At 51.8% G+C, this 19,536-nt stretch overlaps 1 protein-coding gene across 3 annotated transcripts in view; it reads right to left on the bottom strand.

Annotated features, from left to right (window-relative positions):
- PRKX (protein kinase X-linked) overlaps nt 1-19,536 on the bottom strand; it is a 52,686-nt gene that overhangs the window by 11,571 nt on the left and 21,579 nt on the right. For all 3 annotated transcript variants that reach the window (XM_043895718.1, XM_043895719.1, XM_043895720.1), the window contains exons 2-3: nt 18,391-18,559; nt 7,226-7,489 (exon numbers count right to left, since the gene is read on the bottom strand). In XM_043895718.1, coding sequence (XP_043751653.1) covers nt 7,226-7,489; nt 18,391-18,559 — 433 coding nt within the window. The remainder of the gene's footprint in view (nt 1-7,225; nt 7,490-18,390; nt 18,560-19,536) is intronic.

Here is a 19,536-nt window from a genome sequence, read left to right as displayed (position 1 = left end):
AAAAAGATTCAAGCCACCGACTCATGAAGCCCGCTGTGCCTGGAAGTGACTGTCAGGAACCCGTATGTCTGCTTTATAAATAAACGAGCTGGCTCTCTTCTCCGAGAGGAAAAGCAAAACATCAGTGAAGTATCTTTTCTGCCCTCTCTGCAAAAGGTCTGAAGTGTGTGCTGACCTTTTGTGGGTTCACTGTCCCGCCAGTATCGGCAGCGGCTTTTAAAAATCCTCAGGTTAAGGGGCTCTGGGATGTTTGCGGTAGAAACGGGGCTGAGAACTTTAGAAAGGATTTTCTCCCCCAGATGAGCTGAGATCTGCAGAAAAGTTAGCTTTTGGCCCCACCTAGAGGACAGCAGGGAGAAGACCCTGATGCTGGGAAAGACTGAAGGCGGGAGGAGAAGGGGACAGCAGAGGATGAGATGGCTGGATGGCATCACCGACTCGATGGACATGAGTTTGAGTAAACTCTGGGAGTTGGTGATGGACAGGGAGGCCTGGCATGCTGCAGTCCGTGGGGTCACAAAGAGTCGGACAAGACTCAGCGGCTGAACAACAACACAGCACATTGGGCTGAAAGCTGGAGATCCAACCAGCAAAGACAGACCCAGCAGAGAAACGGTCTCCTAAAGTCTCCTGCACCAGCAAGCTTTTTTTTAAAAAGAAAAAAAACCCACTATCATCACCTTGTCGCTTTGGCTCACTGAATTCTTTAGTTCTGCTGTCCAATCCCATTTGTGCTCTATTTCCAGCCTGGGGGGCACATCCAAGGTTGCCTGAATACAGCTGCAAGCCCGGGGCTCAGCTGTGAGGTCCAGAGCAGCTGGAGGCGGTAGCAGGTAAGTATACCCGTGTCTCCGCTTACAGGCGGAAAGCTGAGTCTCTGTCTGGCGGCAACCTCAGGTGAGGGGCCCACACATCGAAGGCTGTATGACTTAGCAGTTTTCCAAGTAGACTCAGGTAGCCTGACACCTTTTTCCTTTTTTTAGTTCTAACAGTTTATTGCTACCAACCCATCTCCCTCCAACCTCAGGCACACATGCTCAGTCATGTAAGCCCACGAACTGCAGCCCGCCAGGCTTCCCCGTCCATGGACTTTTCCAGGCAAGAATACTGGAGTGGGTTACCATTTCCTTCTCCATATCTGTTTGAAGCAAAATCTTTTTCCAAAAAGGCTCCACGCTTCCTGGGAGCTAGAGAGGCATACATTTTCTTTAAAGAGCTCCAAAATGCAGCAAAATTTCTTAAAACTTTACATCTCGAAGCAGTATTGCAGTTCCGTGAAACGTTACAACAGAATTTCCAAAAGGCCCAGAAATGTCAGTCTTCAGTTAATATCCCTAAGGAAAACAGAAACCTGGGAGTTGAACAGACTTGCGTACACCCACGTTCGTAGCAGTTACTGAAAAGCAGGAAGATTTGTCTTCTTAAGAGAATTCTCTTTATACTTAAAAACTTTTCCCAATCCTCTTGGGCACAGACGCATACACCGATAGAAACAAGCTTCTGACTGCAGGAAATATGGAAAGCCAACGACAGAAACAGCTTTCGATGCTGGTGGAAAAGTGCTGGTCCAGGCTGTGAATTATCGATGCTCTGGTGTTCTCTTTTTCACTCACTCAGCTCGTGGAGAGAAGGCAAGGTGATACCCACCGGTGTTGCTTTTCTCTGTGTTAGCATTTCCACCACGACAGGGGGCTTCCTGGGCGGCTCAAACAGTAAAGAATCTGCCTGCAATGCAGGAGACCCGGGTTCGATCCCTGGGTGAGGAAGATGCCCTGGAGGAGGGCATGGCAACCCACTCCAGTATTCTTGCCTGGAGAATCCCATGGACAGAGGAGCCTGGCGGGCTGCAGTCCATGGGGAAGGAAATGACAACACACTCTAGTATTCTTGCCTGGAGAATCCCATGGACAGAGGAGCCTGGAGGGGCTACAGTCCGCGGGGTCGCAAAGAGTCGGACACAACTAAGCGACTAACACATTCACGGGGTAGGAGGCTGTTATCCAAGGAGAGAGACGTTGCCCTGGAAAACAGATGTCCAGCTGGTGCTACGTTCATATTCCCAAGTGCCCACCATGGCAGCCATACTGGGATGAGCTGTGTTCAACCACAAAGTCCTAACGAAAGCCTGGTACCCGTGAATGTGATCTTGCTTGGAACAGGGTCTTGCAAGATGTAATCAAGAGAAGACTGGGACTAAGCCCGTGACTCATGTCCCTGTTAGAAGAGGGAGGCGGACAGAGATTTCTCTTTACCACGGGAGGACACGGTGAGGATGAGCCGGAAAGAGACCAGCCTCAGGAACTCAGGTCAGCCAGCAGGCTGATCGTGGACTTCCAGAACTGGGGGTGGTAATAAACATCTCACAGGGTCACACGTCCTGTAGTTTTAAGACCGCACTGCCGTGACGTCATCTGACCTTAATTTCCCTGGCAACAAGACTATCTCCAAATAAAGCCACAATGGGGGTGGGGATAGAGCTTTAAGACAGGAATTCTGGAGGAACATAAATGCAGTCCACAGCAAAGGAGAGTGATCACGATGGTGGTCATGATGACGGGGGTGACGATATTGATGGTGGTGATGTTGATGGTGATGGTGGTGGTGACCTTGATGGTGATGATGGCGGTGATATTGATATGATGGTGGTGATGTTGATGGTGGTGATCCTGACATGATGGTGGTGGTGTTGATGCTGATCCTGACATGATGGTGGTGATGTTGATGCTGATACTGACATGATGGTGGTGATGTTGATGCTGATACTGACATGATGGTGATGATGTTGATGCTGATACTGACATGATGGTGGTGATGTTGATGCTGATACTGACATGATGGTGGTGATGTTGATGCTGATATTGACATGATGGTGGTGATGTAGACAGTGATGACGGTGGTGATATTGATGTGATGATGGTGGTGACGATGGTGGTGGTGGTGATGTTGATGGTGATATTAATGATGATGCTGCTAATATTGACATGATGGTGGTGATATTGACATGATGATGGTTATACTGATATAACCATGTTGGTGGTTGACATGATGGTGGTGATGTTGACGGTGACGACGGTGGTAATATTGATGCGATGGTGGTGACGACAATGATGGTGGTGATGTTGATGGTGATATTGATATGATGATGGTGATGATACTGACATGATGGTGGTGATGTTGACGGTGATGATGGTGGTGATATTGACATGATGGTGGTGATGTTGATGGTGATGATGGTGGTGATATTGATAATGGTACTGATGCTGATGATGCTGGGAACAGTGATGAAAGTGATGGTGACAATTATGGAGATGACGTTGGTGTCGTGAGGGTGGACGTGATAAACTCAGAAGCACTGGCTTTCTAGTTGATGTTCACTACCTGATTGGAACTGTTTTTAGGAAAGACTTTCCAATGAGCAGATCCATCCATCCTTACCTGTCACCCTACACAGTAGGAATAACTCTCATTTCACAAATGACATAAGCAACGCAAGGGAACACAGGGGTGACCACAACCTAACCTACAGCACACTCAATCCGATCTGCTAGAAATGGGCAAAAACACAAGTCCAAGGCATACGAGTGGTCCCCGTAGCAGCACTTCATGCCTCACTGCCCCTCTGAGGTGCTTCCATTAACAGAGGCTCTTGGTAAGGGAAATAAACTTAACCAGAAACTCATAAAGCACTCTCGCTTGGCAACTGTGGGGATGTGGGCAGACCGTCTCACCTCTCAGAACCACAGATTTCTCAGCTGGGAACCGGTGATGGTCGGGCAAAGTTATCACCCAGCACATCTGTGAAGCATTTTACTGACAGTTTGTTGGCATCAGGCGTCCAAACAAAATGACTTTGGAAAAAAAAAAAAAAAAAAAGGACATTCGTGTGGATGTTTGGTAGACACCAACACAAGACTATAGAGTATTATCCTTCAACTAAAAATACATAAATTTAGAAGAACGAAATTCTGTAAAGCAATTGTCCTTCAATTAAAAAATCAATTGTGGAGAAGGAAATGGGCTCCCGCTCCAGTAATCCTGCCTGGAAAAGTCCACGGACAAAGGAGCCTGGCGGGCTGCAGTCCATGGGGTTACCTGACTAAGCGTGCGTGCATGGCGATTCAGGGAGATGGGCTGGTATCAATAAACTGGTAGAAGCAAAAACAAATAAATTAATTAAAATTTTAAAGGTAAAATTAATTAATTGATTTTAAAAAAAAAAAACTGGCCTTCCCTGGAAGTTCAGAGATTGGGAATCCACCAGTGGGGGTGGTCACAGGTAATCATCACCCCTGATTCCTTGCTTTGTCCCCTGGGTCCCATCCCTGGTCCAGGAAGATCGCACATCACTCAGGGCAGTGAAAAGCCCGTGTGCCATCGTGAGCCAGCCCGCTCTAGAGCCCGCCCTCCACTACGGGAGAAGCCACTGCAGGAGAAGCCCACGGATCACAACCAGAGAGGGGCCCTGCTCGCCACTAGAGAAAGACCTGTGTAATCTGCTCAGTCGTGTCCGACTCTTTGCGACCCCATGGACTGCAGCCCGCCAGGCTCCTTCTGTCCATGGGATTCTGCAGGCAAGGACACTGGAGTGGGTTGCCATGCTCTCCTCCAGGAGATCTTCCTGATCCAGAGATGGAACCCAGTTCTCCCGCATGGCAGGTGGATTCTCTACCAGCTGAGCGACCAGGGAAGCCCAAGAATACTGGTGGGTAACCTATCCCTTCTCCAGCAGAAGTTCCCGACCCAGGAATTGAACCGGGGTCTCCTGCATTGCAGGCAGATTCTTTACCAGCTGAACCACCTAAGTACAGCAATGGAGGCCCAGTACAGCCAAAAAGAATAATTTTTTTTTTTAAAGGGTGGACTTTATACCCAACACTGCCAATAGGTGGCATCACCACTATCATAGAATAAAACCAGTGTTTAAAGCTACCTGCACGCTTCTACATAAACTGAAAGTGAAAATCACTCAGCTGTGTCCAACTTTGTGACCCCGTGGACTATACAGTCCATGGGATTCTCCAGGCCAGAATACTGGAGTGGGTAGCCTTTTCCTTCTCCAGGGGATCTTCCCAACCCAGGGATTGAACCCAGGTCTCCCGCACTGCAGGCGGATTCTTTCCCAGCTGAGACACAAACCACCCCATTTTATTCTTAGCCATGTTAGGTGATTAAATTCTATAGGGGAAGATGACATTGACTTTTAACTGCATCAGAAAAAGTAACCCCAGGATGGCCCCCGTCTAAAAGCCATCAGATGTGAGTTATTTAATGTAAATCAGCTCAGTTCAGTCGCTCAGTCGTGTCTGACTCTTTGTGATCCCATGGACTGCAGCACTCCAGGCTTCCCTGTCCCTCACCAACTCCTAAGCTTGCCCAAACTCATGTCATCGAGTCGGAGATGCCATCCGACCATCTCATCCTCTGTCGCCCCCTTCTCCTCCTGCCCTCAATCTTTCCCAGCATCAGCGTCTTCTCCAGTGAGTCAGTTCTTCACATCATGTGGCCAGAGCATTGGAGTTTCAGCTTCAGCATCAGTCCTTCCAATGAACATACAGGACTCATCTCCAATGACTATTCAGGATTAATTTCCTCTAGGACTGATTTCGTTTAATGTAAAACTGCTCCCCCAACTGTTTGCCATAAAACGTTTCTGCGACGTGAGGAACAGTTCTCACGTGAACCAACCCCAATTCGTCACAGGAATGGACACCATGGGTGTTTGTTCCAGATCTAGCTTCTGATACGGGAGTCACCAGCTGCACTTTCACCGTACAGAGTGAAATTCTAACCCAGTTTTAATTTGAATTTACATGTAACAACCCACACTCAATGCACCGACTGAAAAACGGACGTGAATCTGCTTTCTTTCCAACCGTTTCAAACGTCACGGGCAATAAACACACATCTAGAGTTTCTGATGGGAAATATCAGTGCCCTCCTTAAAGATACACCAAAGGAGAAAAAGTGTTTGGAACTTCAAAACCTGAGTACCAACGATTCATGGAGAACTTCCCTGGAGGTCGAGCGGTTCAGACCCCACGCTTCCAAAGCAGGGGGCACGCAGGTTCCATCCTTGATCGGAGAACTAAGATCGCACATGCCGTGTGGTGTGGACAAAAAATATTCACGGAGAGTCTCTCAACGCGGATATGGACAATATGCTGAAATGGTCCCATTTGGGACATCCTGAATTAAACCAGCTTGTGAATGAAATCATGTACACCTGGTTTGACTTTTTGAAACACAGCTCCTTAAAAATGTGGAATAATACAAGAGGTCTGTGTCAAACTTGTTTTGGACAGCAATGCTCTCGATAGCAACCTTAGGAATTTAAATTAGTAAGATCATGCAGAGGAAGGGAACACACATCTTTGTCCTCGGAAATACAGTACTGCATGCTCCTCTGCGTGCTAAGCTGTGTCCGACTCTGTGACCCCCAAGGACTGTCAGAAGGACTCGGTCCTGAGGCTCTCTGTAAGATTTGGGGACCCTCCAGACACTGGGGCTGTCTGTAAGATTGTCCTGGGCTTGTGGGGGCACACCTCTACCTCTTAAAACTTCATCATCCTTACTACAGACAACAGCCAAGGCGTGGAAACTTCCACATTGTCCATCAGTAGAGGAAAGAATAAAGGAGATGTGGTACATATGCGCGATGGAATATTACTCAGCCATGAAAGAGAAAGAAAGAATGCCATCTGCAGCTATATGGATGGGCGTACAGACAGAAGTCTGTCAGATAAAGACAAATACTATACGATAACATTTATAAGGGTGAGGGTTAGTTGCTCAGTCATGGCCAACTCTCTGCCATGAATTGTGGCCCGCCAGGCTCCTCTGTCCATGGGTTTCTCCAGGCAAGAATACTGGAGTGGGTAGCCATGCCCTCCTGCAGGGGATCTTCCCCACCCAGGGATCACACCCAGGTCTCCCGCATTGCAGGCGGATTCTTTACCAGCTGAACCACCAGGGAAGCCCAAGAATACTGGAGTGGATAGCCTTTCCCTTCTCCAGGGGGTCTTCCTGACCCAGGGATGGAACCCGGGTCTCCCACATTGCAGGTGGATTCTTTACTCTCTGAGCCACCAGAGAAGCCGCCCATCACTTCTGCCGAGATGCGGAATCTCATCAGAAAGGAGCTCCCCGCAGAGAGGACGCAGTGGAGGCTGCCCCAGGCAGAGGGCGGGGAGAGAGGGGGACACGGGGGAGAGCAGCGGTCACTCACTTGTCCACCAGCTTCTTGGCGAACCCAAAGTCGGTGAGCTTGACGTGGCCGTCCCTGTCTAGCAGGATGTTCTCCGGCTTCAGGTCCCTGTAGACGATGTCCCGGGAGTGCAGGTACTCGATGGCGCAGACAATCTCGGCCGCGTAGAACAGCCCGGTGTTGCTGGTGAAGCGGCCGCGGTTCCGCAGATAGCTGAAGAGCTCGCCGCCCGGCACGAACTCCATCAGCATGTAGAGGAAGCGGTCGTCATGGCCCGTCCAGAACCTGCACCGGGGGAGGCGCGGGGGGATCACAGTGAGACCAAGCGCAGCGCCTCGGCCGGCCGGCCGGACAGAGGCTGAGGTGGGGAGAGGACGGAGGTCTGCTGCGTGAACAGGTCACGTGAAGATACAGCCACAGGGGCTGTCCAGCTGTCCAGACCCAGACATTCAGGGTCTGAATGTGAGAGCTGGACCAGACAGAAGGCTGAGCATCTGAGAATGGATGCTCTCCAACTGTGGTGCTGGAGAAAACTCCTGAGAGTCCCTTGGACTGCAAGGAGACGCAACCAGTCCATCCTAAAGGAAATCGGTCCTGAATATTCATTGGAAGGACTGATGCTGAAGCTGAAGCATCAGCCAATACTTTGGCCACCTGATGCAAAGAGCTGACTCCTTGGAAAAGACCCTGATGCTGGGAAAGATTGAGGGCGGGAGGAGAAGGGGACCACAGAGGATAAGATGGTTGGATGGCATCACTGACTGGATGGACGAGTTTGAGCAAGCTCCGGGAGTTGGTGATGGAGAGGGAAACCTGGGGTGCTGCAGACCATGGGGTTGCAAAGACTCAGACACGGCTGAGCAACTGAACAACAACTTCCTTGGTTCTGCAAGTCCTGTTTTCATCACATAGGAGGGTGACGGACTCTAAGCAGAGGTGACAGAGGTGTTGGAGAAAGGGAGAGAAGAACAGAACAGCCTGGCAGATTCAGCAGCCGGCGCAAGGCCCTCAGTCATGGGAAAGTGGGTGCTGCAGTCCCTGGGTTCACAAAGCGCTGGACAACACACATAGTCACAGACATGTATTCGCGTCTGTGTATACACATCATGAAAAGTGAAGTCGCTCAGACGTGTCCGACTCTTTGCAACCCCATGGACTGTATGTAGCCTGCCAGGCTCCTCCGTCCATGGGGTTTTCCAGGCAAGAATACTGGAGTGGGCTGCCATTCCCTTCTCCATATACTGGAATAAATACAATTGTATAAGATACGGCCCTGGAAAAGGTACCCATAAGAAAGAGATGATCCTACTAAGTGAAGCCAGACAGAATCACAGAAATACTATATGATCTTATATGCGGAATCTAAAAAACAATGACAAAGCCCCCTAAACAAAACTTTTAGACACACTGGGAAACCTAAAACTTCTTGTGACTTGCTTTACCGCACTCATCTGCTTTACTGACGGGTTCTGCCACTAAACCCACTGTATCTCTGAGGTCTGCCTATAGTAAACAGTGATCAATATATAGACGAAGCACTGGAGATCGCTTGCAATGACCCAAAACATAACTGGAAGGAAAATCACAAGTAATCAAGTGCAGTGGTCAGGAAAGTATGTGTGCTAAGTCACTCAGTCATGTCTGACTCTTTGTGACCCCATGGACTGCAGCCCGCCAGGCTCCTCTGTCCATGGGATTCTCCAGGCAGGAATACTGGAGTGGGTTGCCATGCTCTCCTCCAGGGGATCTTCCCGACCCAGGGATCAAACCCAGGTCTCCTGCACTGCAAGCAGATTCTTTATCGTGTGAGCAACAGGGAAGTATAAGTTTAAGCAAAAAAAGATGAGGGAATTCACCAGCGGTCTAGCGGTTAGGACTCTGCTTTCACTGTTGAGGACGTGGGTTTAAAGCCTGGTGTGAGAACTAAGATCCCACAAGCTGCACAAGGTAGGCAAGTTAAAAAAGATGGGCTGCAGAGAGGAAAAACTTTTCTATGTCCAAGGAAAGCCTTTCAAAAAGGAAAAACAACATACTGTTCTGATGTTCAAATGAATGTCTATTTCGCTCATCACCATGGTTATCCGTTAGAGGAAAGTATGGGTCCTGCATACAAGAGGCTTTCCCTAAATGTGCATTTAAATGTGAAGACTCTGTGAGGCTAGGCTCAGATGCGTAGTCGCTCAGTCCTGTCTCACTCTTGGCAACCCTGTGGACTGTAGCCCTCTAGGCTCCTCTGTCCACGGGACTTCCCAGGCAAGGACACTGGAGTGGGTTGCCATTCCCTTCTGCAAGTGGATCTTCCAGACCCAGGGATTGAACCTGCGTCTCCTGCATCGGCAAGCGGCATTCTTTACCATCTGGGTCACTTAGGGAACCCGCTACGCTCAGATGGAGCTGCTGTTACCGTAAACGCAAGATAATTTGCCTGATACCCAGTGAGACCAAACAATACTAGAATACTGGAGTCCGGAACACAGAAAAGTTTGTTACAGGGCTGTGCAAGAAGGGTGCTTCATGCCTTAAGAAACCCAAAGTTACTGCAAGCTTTCAGCAAAGCCCTTTTGTATAGAAGGTGAAGAGTGGACGTGCTTAGCTCTTGCCAACTTCTTCATGTCAGAATCTTTACTCAGGCTTCCTAAGTGGCTCAGGGGTGAAGAATCTGCCTGCGATGCAGGAGACACAGATTGATCCCTGGGTCACGGGGTCAGGAAGATCCCTTGGAGGAGGGCGTGGCAACCCACTCCAGATTTTTGCCTGGAGAATCCCATGGACAGAGGAGCCTGGCAGGGTGACAGTCCACGGGGCCGCAAAGAGTCAGACATGACTGAGCACATTCACACGCACACACATCCTTCGCTCTTGAGGTCACGTCACGGTCAGTGGACAATGTTCCGCTAAATCTCTACCAGACACATTATATTCTCTGTTCTGAAAAGAAAGGGCCAGGTCCCCAGGCACAGGTTTCACCCTCCAGGGTCCCAGGCCTGGCTCAGAAGGGTCAGAACTCAGCGGGCAGCTCCCTGAGGGCCAGGTCCCCAGACCCTGCCCAGCTGTCATCACTGAACTGACCCTCGGACCTCTCAGGGAGCCCAGATGGGGGGAGACGAGGTCCCATGGGGGTCCCTGACTGCACGGTAGCCAGGACAGACGCCCGCTATAGTTAGATCATGGACGCAGGGATGGGCGGAGACCCCCAGGCTTCTCAGGCCCAGATGGGGGAGACGGGTCCCATGGGGGTCCCTGACTGCAGGGTAGCTAGGACAGACACCCGCTGTAGTTAGATCACGGACCAAGGATGGGCAGAGAACCCCAGGCTTCTCAGGGTGCCCAGATGGAGACGGGTCCCATGGCGGTCCCTGACTGCAGGGTAGCTAGGACAGACGGCCATTGTAGCTACATCACAGACCCAAGGATGGAGGAGAGGGTCACCGCGGCCTGAAGCCACGGGTCCAGCCAGTGGGTGGCCGTGGCAAGCACCCTGGAAAGCTCCCTCCTCCCAAGTCAAAACCCGCAGCCTGTTCTCTGGGTGCTCCGGGCTCTCCCGCTGGACCAAGGCTGGGTGAGCTGGAGGGCCCCCGGGGGAAGGCCAAGACCCGCGTCTGCGCTCTCTGTCCACCCGATGACCACCAGTCCACACACCTTTGGATGAAGGCCCTCACTAAAGGGCGATCATTGAATGACAGCTGCTAGCCTGTGGGCGGGGCCCGCTGCAGCACCGTCCAATGGCTGAGCGGCATCACTAAGCTGTTCTTTGATGCTTGCTTGCCAGTGGGTGGGGCCCAGTCGGTGCCGTCCAATGGCCGAGCAGAACCATTAACGGTCACTCATTGGCAGTTGGCTGCTTGTGGGCGGGCCCCACTGCAGTACCGTCCAATGACTAAGCAGCATAACTAGGGCTGTTTGTTGATGCTTGCTTCGCAGGCCACTGCTATGCCGACCAATGGCTGGCCAGGACCACTAAGGATTGCTCATTGGCAGCTGGCTGCTTCTGGGCGGGACCCGCTGCAGAGTCAACCAATGGCTGACTGGATCCATGAAGCGTTGCTCATTGCCAGAAGCTTGTGGGCGGGGCTCACTCAGGCGCTGTCCACTAGATGAGCAGGACCACTAAGGGTTGCTCATTGGCAGTTGGTTGCTTGTGGGTGGGGCCTTCTGTGGTGCCAACCAATGGCTGAGCAGGACCACTAAGGGTTACTCATTGGCAGTTGGTTGTCAGTGGGCGGAGCTCACCAAAGCATCAACCAATGGCTGGACAGGGCCACTAAGGGTCGCTTATTGACGATTGTTTCTGGGCGGGTCTTTCTGCAGCACCGACCAATGGCTGAGCGGGACCACTGATGGGCGCTCATTCATAGTTGGTCGCCAGTGGGCCAAGCCCCCTGAGGCCTCAACCCATGCCTGAGCAGGACCACTAAGGGTCGCTTATGGACAGTTGGTTGCTTGTAGGCGGGGCGCTGCAGAGCTGACCAACGGCTGAGCGGGACCTGTTGCCTAGTAACGGTGTAGAGTAGTGATACACATTGAGGGCTGCATGCTAAGTGATATACTAACGTCACTTTGTTGCACTCCTACAAATGCCTTTCTTTCTGCATTGCTAGATTTCTGCCTCTTGCGGCCAGAGCTACCCAGGGACCCGCGTCTTTAGGAAGCACAGTGGCAGCCACTTCCAGGGGTTTCTCTTTCCCCAGTTCCTGTGTATCTTTGTCCCGCTCCCACTATCAAGGCTTGAGATCTGCAGTGTTGAGATGTGACGGAAGGCAGGGGGCAGGAAGAGGGCTTGGGGTGGGGTGGGGGTGGTTTGTGGCTTTTGTTACTGGAAAAGGAACAAAACCTGCCCTCCCCCAGTATCTCTCTAGCATGCAGATTATCTCCAGCTGAAAACAATCAAGAGAAGGTCAAGCAGACTCCCCAGAAAACTTGGAGCTTCTCGCTGAACTGCCTAAAAGAACGTAGATAGAGGAGTTGGTCCTGGAATCTCTAGTTTCAGCAGAGATGTCTGCATAGAATACGGGCCCCACTGTGGTGGGGCGAACAGAGCCTGGAGGCCAGAGTTCACGCTAGGTCTCTACGTCTCTCCTGGCCCAGCAAACATTTATTTATAAAACTTTTGTTTTTTATCTGTTTCTATGTCAACTGCCCTTCCTCCTCTTTGATATCTCAAACCACTACCCCCAACATCCTCTTTTGTCTTCAGCTGAAGACGGTATTTAAGGGGAGGGTTAGGGCCATGTGGGGAGTCCCAGCTGGCTCAATAGTAAAGAGTCCGCCCACCGATGCAGGAGACGCATGAGATGCAGCTTTGATCCCTGGGTTGTGAAGATCCCCTGGAAGAGGAAATGACAACCCACTCCAGGATTCTTGCCTGGGAAATCCCATGGACAGAGGAGCCTGGCGAGGCTACAGTCCATGGGGGTCACGAAGAGTCGAGACACAACTGAACATGCAGGCTACACGTTGGGCCATTTTCATACCTCTCTCCCATGTATATGTGAGATTAAATTTTTGTGTGCTTGTTCTCCTGGTTCATCTGTCTCACGTCCATGTCATTCCTAGACCAGCCAGAAGAGCCTGGAAGGATCAGGAACATGTCTCCCTCCCTGGCATCACTGTCTAGAGAAACCAGGTGACCAGACGCCCGTCTTTTTTCCATCACTTATAATCGAGACAAGTCTTTTTCTCTGGGCTGCATGCACTCCTTCTCTGGGTCACATCATGACATGTCTCAGTCTAGCCAGCCTGTTCCTTGCCGTGAGGCTCAAACAGAAGCACACAGTATCCCAAAGGCATGACAGCCTCGCTGTTCTTTTATGGGAGAGCTTAGCACTCAGAGAGGGCTTTTCTGATGGGGTAATGTCTTCAAGGGTCCCAATGACACGTGACTGATGACCCTGCACAATGAACCTCTATGGAAACTCCTGAGAAATGAAATTATTTCCAGCCTTATCAGTAAATCAAGGATGTCACAGTCATGAGTGATAGTTCCTAAGGGAACTCAGGAAAGAGCACCTGCCTTCTAGCAGCCAGCAGACTACAGCCACTCCCCACGGGGAGCCCTGAGGAAACTCAGGAGGTGAACACACAGGACGCTGGCCCCAGGTAGCTGAGATGCAGAATAAAAGAATGTCTTCAGCAAGTCCAGATTCTTGGCATCTTCCTACACATCAGTTCAGTTCAGTTCAGTCGCTCAGTCGTGTCCGACTCTGCAACCCCATGGACTGCAGCATACCAGGCCTCCCTGTCCATCACCAACTCCCAGAGCTTGCTCAAACTCATGTCCATCGAGTCGGTGATGCCATCCAATCATCTCATCCTCTCTCATCCCTTTCTCCTCCCGCCTTCAATCTTTCCCAGCATCAGGGTCTTTTCCAATGAGTCAGCTCTTCTCATCAGGTGGCCAAAGGATTGGAGTTTCAGCTTCAGCATCAGTCCTTCCAATGAATATTGAGGATTGATTTCCTTTAGGATGGACTGATTGGATCTCCCTGCAGCCCAAGGGACTCTCAAGAGTCTTCTCTGACACCACAGCTCAAAAGCATCAACTCTTCAGCGCTCAGCTTTGTTTATCGTCCAACTCTCACATCCATACATAGAAAAGCACTAAATTCCTTAACTTCAGATATCTGATTTCTTTCATTAACAACCACCTTCTGATGTTGACACGACCTGCTCTCTGTTGCAAAACTTCTATATAACCTTGCTCCGTCCTGCTTCCTAAGAGCAATTCTCAGGATTAAGAGAGATGCTGCCTCCTGGGCTTAAGTCCTAAAAATGTCAGCAGTGCTGAGAACACCTGTCCTGGTGCCACTCTCGAAAGAACAGGGAAGTGTTTGTCACTCAGCCGTGTCTGACTCTTTGCGACCCCATGGACTGTAGCCCACCAGGCTGCTCTGACCATGGGATTCTCCAGGCAAGGATACTGGAGTGGGTTGCCATGCCCTTTTCCAGGTCCCACTCTTTGATGCCAGCAATGTCTATACGGCAGAAAGGACAAAGAGCAGACACAGGGTTGCGTTCTTCAGACAGGACCGAAGCCTTCCTCCCCTGGGAAATCTTGACAGCGTCACAATCCTTCTACACCCTGGACACTGAGTTACTCGGCTCTTCTAAAATTATCTCTCTGCAGGCGCACTGACCTTCGGAATGGCTTTATCCCAGAACAGAGAAGTGTTGTCTGACTATCTATGTAATGAACCTCCTGGCTGGTCTTCAGAAAAATGCAACCAGTAGCACTTCAAATCACAAACTTGCTGATAACACCCCGAGCAAATGTGCCAAACCACTCAAGAGAAAGTTCAAACTGGAGTCTTTCTTCAGCATGATCTTCCGTGCTCCACGCAGCTTCATGTAAATGCAAGGAAAACCCTACTAGGGGTTTCTGGACAGTGTTTGAAAAGGCAGACGTTGGGAGAAGTGACTCCTTCCAAGAGAAAACTGCGCATCTGGGAGGATTCAACACCTGCTGGCCTCCTGGTTTCTTCCCACTCAACTGGGTGCTCCACCCCGTGGCCCTGGGCATCCCCTGCCGTCTGTTCCCAGGGCTGGTCACACAGATCCCTCTCGCCGCAGCTCTGTATAGGGGTGCACCCAGAACCTGCTGGCCCTGGATCAATGCAATCACAGTTTTCAAATACAACCTGGTCTCTGAAGTGATAAGCCATGGAAAACATCCCAAGCCTCAAGGACCTTATGACAACACCCTCATGGGCCAAAAGACCTGCACTTAGCAAGTCAGTAAGCTGGTGTTCTGGGCTGGATGGTGAAAGTGTCAGTCGCTGGGTCATGTCCGACTCTTTGGGACCCCATGGACTGCAGCCCACCAGACTCCTCTGTCCATGGGACTCTCCAGGCAAGAATACTGGAGTGGGTTGCCATTTCCTCCTCCAGGGGATCTTCCCAAGCAAGGGATGGAACCTTGCATCTCCTGCCATCTCAGGTAGATTTTTTTTTTTTTTTTAACCGTCTGCATCATCCCAAATCTGTATGTTGAACTGCTAACCCCTCCAGGACCTGATGATATCGCTGTATTAGGAGATGGGTCTTCAAAGAGAGCATGAAGGCCGACTGAGGTCACTAGCGAGGGTCTCGATCGCATGGGACTGGGGTCCATACAGGAGGAGGAGGTCAGGACACAGACACACACTGAGGGACAGCTGTGTAGACTGAATCACAGGGAAAAGTTCCCACTGCCTTCTCCTGGGGATCTTCCCGAGCTAGGCCTCTTGGTATAAGGCCACCCATCAAATTGGATGAACAACACATTTCTACAGCACCTCAACAGTTTAATTCTTACCTGCAATGACCCAATTTCCAAACAAGGTCACTTTCACGGGGACTTACGGCATCTTTCTGGGCTTGGGTGCTACTTGACCAGTCATGTGTATCTCTTTGTGACCCCATGGACTGTTGCCCGCCAGGCTCCTCTGTCCATGGGGATTCTCCAGGCAAGAGTACTGGAGTGGGTTGACATTCCGTCCTCCTGGGATCATCCTGACCCAGAGATCAAACCCAGGTCCTCTGCATTACAGGCAGATTCTTTACCATCTGAGCCACCAGGGAAGATCCATCTTTGGGGGAGGCAGACACAATTAAACCCACAAAGAGGTGGAATATCCAGAGCCGGAATCCCCCCCACCCAAGATTCACAAGAGCATCACCCTAATGTTTCCTGAGCCCAGAACACACACAACGAGGTCAACTCAGCATCTGCACCCCGCCACCCCCAGCCCTGAAAAGAGCTTCTCCAGCCGGCTTCTTGCCTCTTTTGCAAACTCTTGTCTGCTCAACATCACCTCGGACTTTTCCTATTCACCATCAAGTCTATCTGCTTCTCTTCCGTGTAAGTGTTAAGTCACTCAGTCCTGTCCGACTCTCTGCAACCACATGGACCACAGCCCGCTGGGCTCCTCTGTCCATGGGATTCTCCAGGCAAGAACACTGGAGTGGGTTGCCTTTCCTTCTCTTGTTCCCGACCCAGGGATTGAACCCGAGTCTCCTGCATCGCAGGCAGATTCTCTAACCATCACATAAGCTACCACAGCAGCTCAACAGACCACTAGGTCTCCAGAACAAACAGGAATCCGGCCACCGGGAGGCCTGTCTTCCTGGGAAAACTGGGTCACAAAGCATCCTTAGGGACACACCCTGGGGTTCTGGTTTGAGGACTTCCTGTATTTGGTTAAAAAAAAAAAAAAAAAGGCTCAAGCCGGTTCTCCTAAATCATGTGAGAATGCCTTGGCCACAGACAGAACATGAGACTCCAGTGACCCGGCCACACGGACCCCAGACTGCCCTCTGGCTCCGTAAAAGGAAAGTCAGACACACTGAAAAAGCCAGTTGCTCCCTTCTGTCTCCCATCAAACATGCCCCGACTCGTCTCGAGACGCTGGTCCACTGGTTTTGACTTTATGGGTGTTTTCGTCCGTGCGTGGCGGCGGAGAGGGGGGGAGACACGCAAGATGCTCTGAGACCACAGTAAATAGTCCTATGTCTGCATGCCCGGGCGGTGGATCGTGGAAGAAAGGCAGGTGTGGGTGGCTGAGGCGGGAGGGGGTGAGGGGCAGGGCAGCGGAGGCAAGCACCGCAGCGGAGGGGTGATCCTGGGCTGACCACGTGGTTGGCACCCCATCTTCCACTGCGGGTCACTGTGCTGGGATGATGGAGGGAAGGGCATCTCAAAACAGTCACCGTGCCCGCGGGCTCAGTCGCTTCCGTCGTGTCCAACTCTCTGCAACCCCATGGACTGTAGCCCACCCCGCCAGGCTCCTCTGTCCATGTGGATGCTCCAGGCAAGAATACAGGAGTGGGTTGTCATGCCCTCCTCCAGGGGATCTTTGCAGAGCGGGGATCGAACCCACGTCTCCTGCATTGGCGGCTGGGTTCTTTACCCACTGAGCCACCTGGGAAGCCCGAAAAAAGAGTCAAAGCCAAGGTCAAAGCCACAGCCCGTGACCAGCGGTCTCGAGGACATGATTAAATAAAACCCCTGGGGTCATTCTCTACAGAACTGCAAGTAGAAACGCAGATGGCCTGCAGGGCACGTTGTGGGTGGGTGGACCCCGACGGCTGCAGGAAAGCGAAGGATGCCTTGAAAGCAGGCAAGTTGGGGAGGCCAGAACAGGTGTTTACTCGGAGTCTCAAGGAGGAGGCTGGGCTGGGGAAGAAGCCGGGTTGAGAGGAATACAGTGGAGGTAGGAGGTGGGAATCGGGAATGAAGCCCCTTCCGCCCCCCGCCCGGGAGGGGGACAGAAAGCCTCCCGTGGATGCCGACACCTCTGGGCCGTGGGCCAGGGGCGTACCTTTCAATAGCAAAGAGCGCGGGAGAGCCGCTTTCCTGCTGGCTCAGCGGTCAAGACTCCACCGGCCCGTGCAGGGGAGTGAGTGAGTGAGTCAAAGTCACTCCGTCGTGTCCGACTCTTTGCGACCCCGTGGACTGTAGCCCACCAGGCTCCTCTGTCCGTGGGGATCCTCCAGGCCAGAATACTGGAGTGGGTCACCATGCCCTTCTCCAGGGGACCTTCCCAACCCAGGGACTGAACCTGGGTCTCCCGCATTGCAGGCAGATTCTGCACCCTATAAGCTGCCAGAGAAGCCCAAGAATACTGGAGTGGGTTTCCATGCCCTCTCCAGGGGATCTTCCCAACCCAGTGATTGAACCTGTGTCTCTCGGCTCTCCTGCACTGGCAGGCGCGTTCTTCACCACTAGCAACACCTGGGAAGCCCAACAAAGACACACCAAATCATGAGTCAACTAATAAATCAAACTTTAAAGAGCCTGGGAGAGAGAGGAATGTATCCACTGCATGATGGGCACCATCAACTGGATGAGGCCAGGATCTATCCGAGGAGAGGACACTCGGAGAGTCCACGAGACACCCCAGAGAGGATGGGAGTGAGCAGATGTGAGCGGGTGACTGAGGTCCCAGGAAAACCCAGGAGATGAGCGCTCTGGCGATGGGAGGCGGGGAGCCCACGTGGATGTCTTGCTGGGGCCAGCCAGGCATCGCTTCTCCCCGCCGACCTTGGGCAGGCACTTGGTGGGAACAGCACCCTTCCTTGGGTAAGATGGGGAGCTTGAGGTGTGTCAGGGCCCGCCGGGAACACGCTCCATCCCCGGCACACACAGGAGAACCCCACGGTGCGGGCTCTGGGCGGGCGGGCGGGAGGGGGACCCGGAGCAAAGGACTCACAGTTTGACCAGGAACGGGTGGTTGACTTCCTTGAGCACCGACTTCTCATTGTGGACGTGCTGTTCCTGCTTCAGGCGGATGATGTCGGGGATGGTCATCACCTTCAGGGCGAAGAAATGCTTGCTCGTCTTCTCCTGGACTAGCTGCACGCGCCCGAACGTCCCTGTCCCTGCATGCGGACGGCAGAGAAGGGGGAGAGGCGTGCTCAGCGACCACGGATCCCCCGCACCGGGAACATCAGACAGCCCGGCAGGTTGGACGACTCGATACCCTACGAGACGCCAGGCAACAGACACTCCTCTGGAATGGTCAAGTTAAATTCGCGCGCACACACAGCATCACTTCACTCTACGACAAAGCTACATACAGTCACAGCTGTGGTTCTTCCAGGAGTGACGCACAGACCTGAAAACTGGACCATAAAGAAGGCTGAGCGCATCTAGGCATTGATGCTTTCAAACCGTGGGGCTGGAAAACACTCTTGAGAGTCCCTTGGACCCCAAGGAGATCCAACCAGTCCAGCCTAAAGGAAATCAGTCCTGAATTATTCATTGGAAGGACTGATGTTGAAGCTGGAACTCCAATCCTTTGGCCACCTGATGCGAAGAGCTGACTCATTGGAAAAGACCCTGATGCTGGGAAAGACTGAAGGCAGGAAGAGAAGGGGACGACAGAGGATGAGGTGGTTGGATGGCATCACCGACTCAATGGACATGAGTTTGAGCAAGCTCTGGGAGTTGGTGATGGACAGGGAGGCCTGGCGTGCTGCGGTCCATGGGGTCGCAAAGAGGCGGACACGACTCGGCAACTTAATGACAAGAAGCGTAACCTGCCCCTGAATTGTCCTTCGACGAGCATGACTGACCATCGTTCCTGGAAATGAGTCACCCCAGAGAAAACACACACACACACACACACACACACACACGCAGGTGAAGGCAGAATGGAAAAGCGTGCCAAAATACATTCCTTCGACGCGTCTTTTTCCTGACGCTTTTCCAAATCAGGATGAGGCACAGATAACAAACTTAGGGTGACCGAAGGGGAAAGGGTTGGGGGAGGGTTAAATGAGGAGTTTGGGATGAACAGATACACAGGACTAGATGGAAAACATTAGACAAACAAGGAGCTACTAGGGTACGGCCC

This window comes from Cervus elaphus, chromosome X (assembly GCF_910594005.1).
Source record: "Cervus elaphus chromosome X, mCerEla1.1, whole genome shotgun sequence".
Classification (NCBI taxonomy): Eukaryota; Metazoa; Chordata; class Mammalia; order Artiodactyla; family Cervidae; genus Cervus; species Cervus elaphus.
The sequence above is the reverse complement of the archived record's forward strand: the minus strand, read 5'-3'. Positions and strand labels throughout refer to the sequence as shown.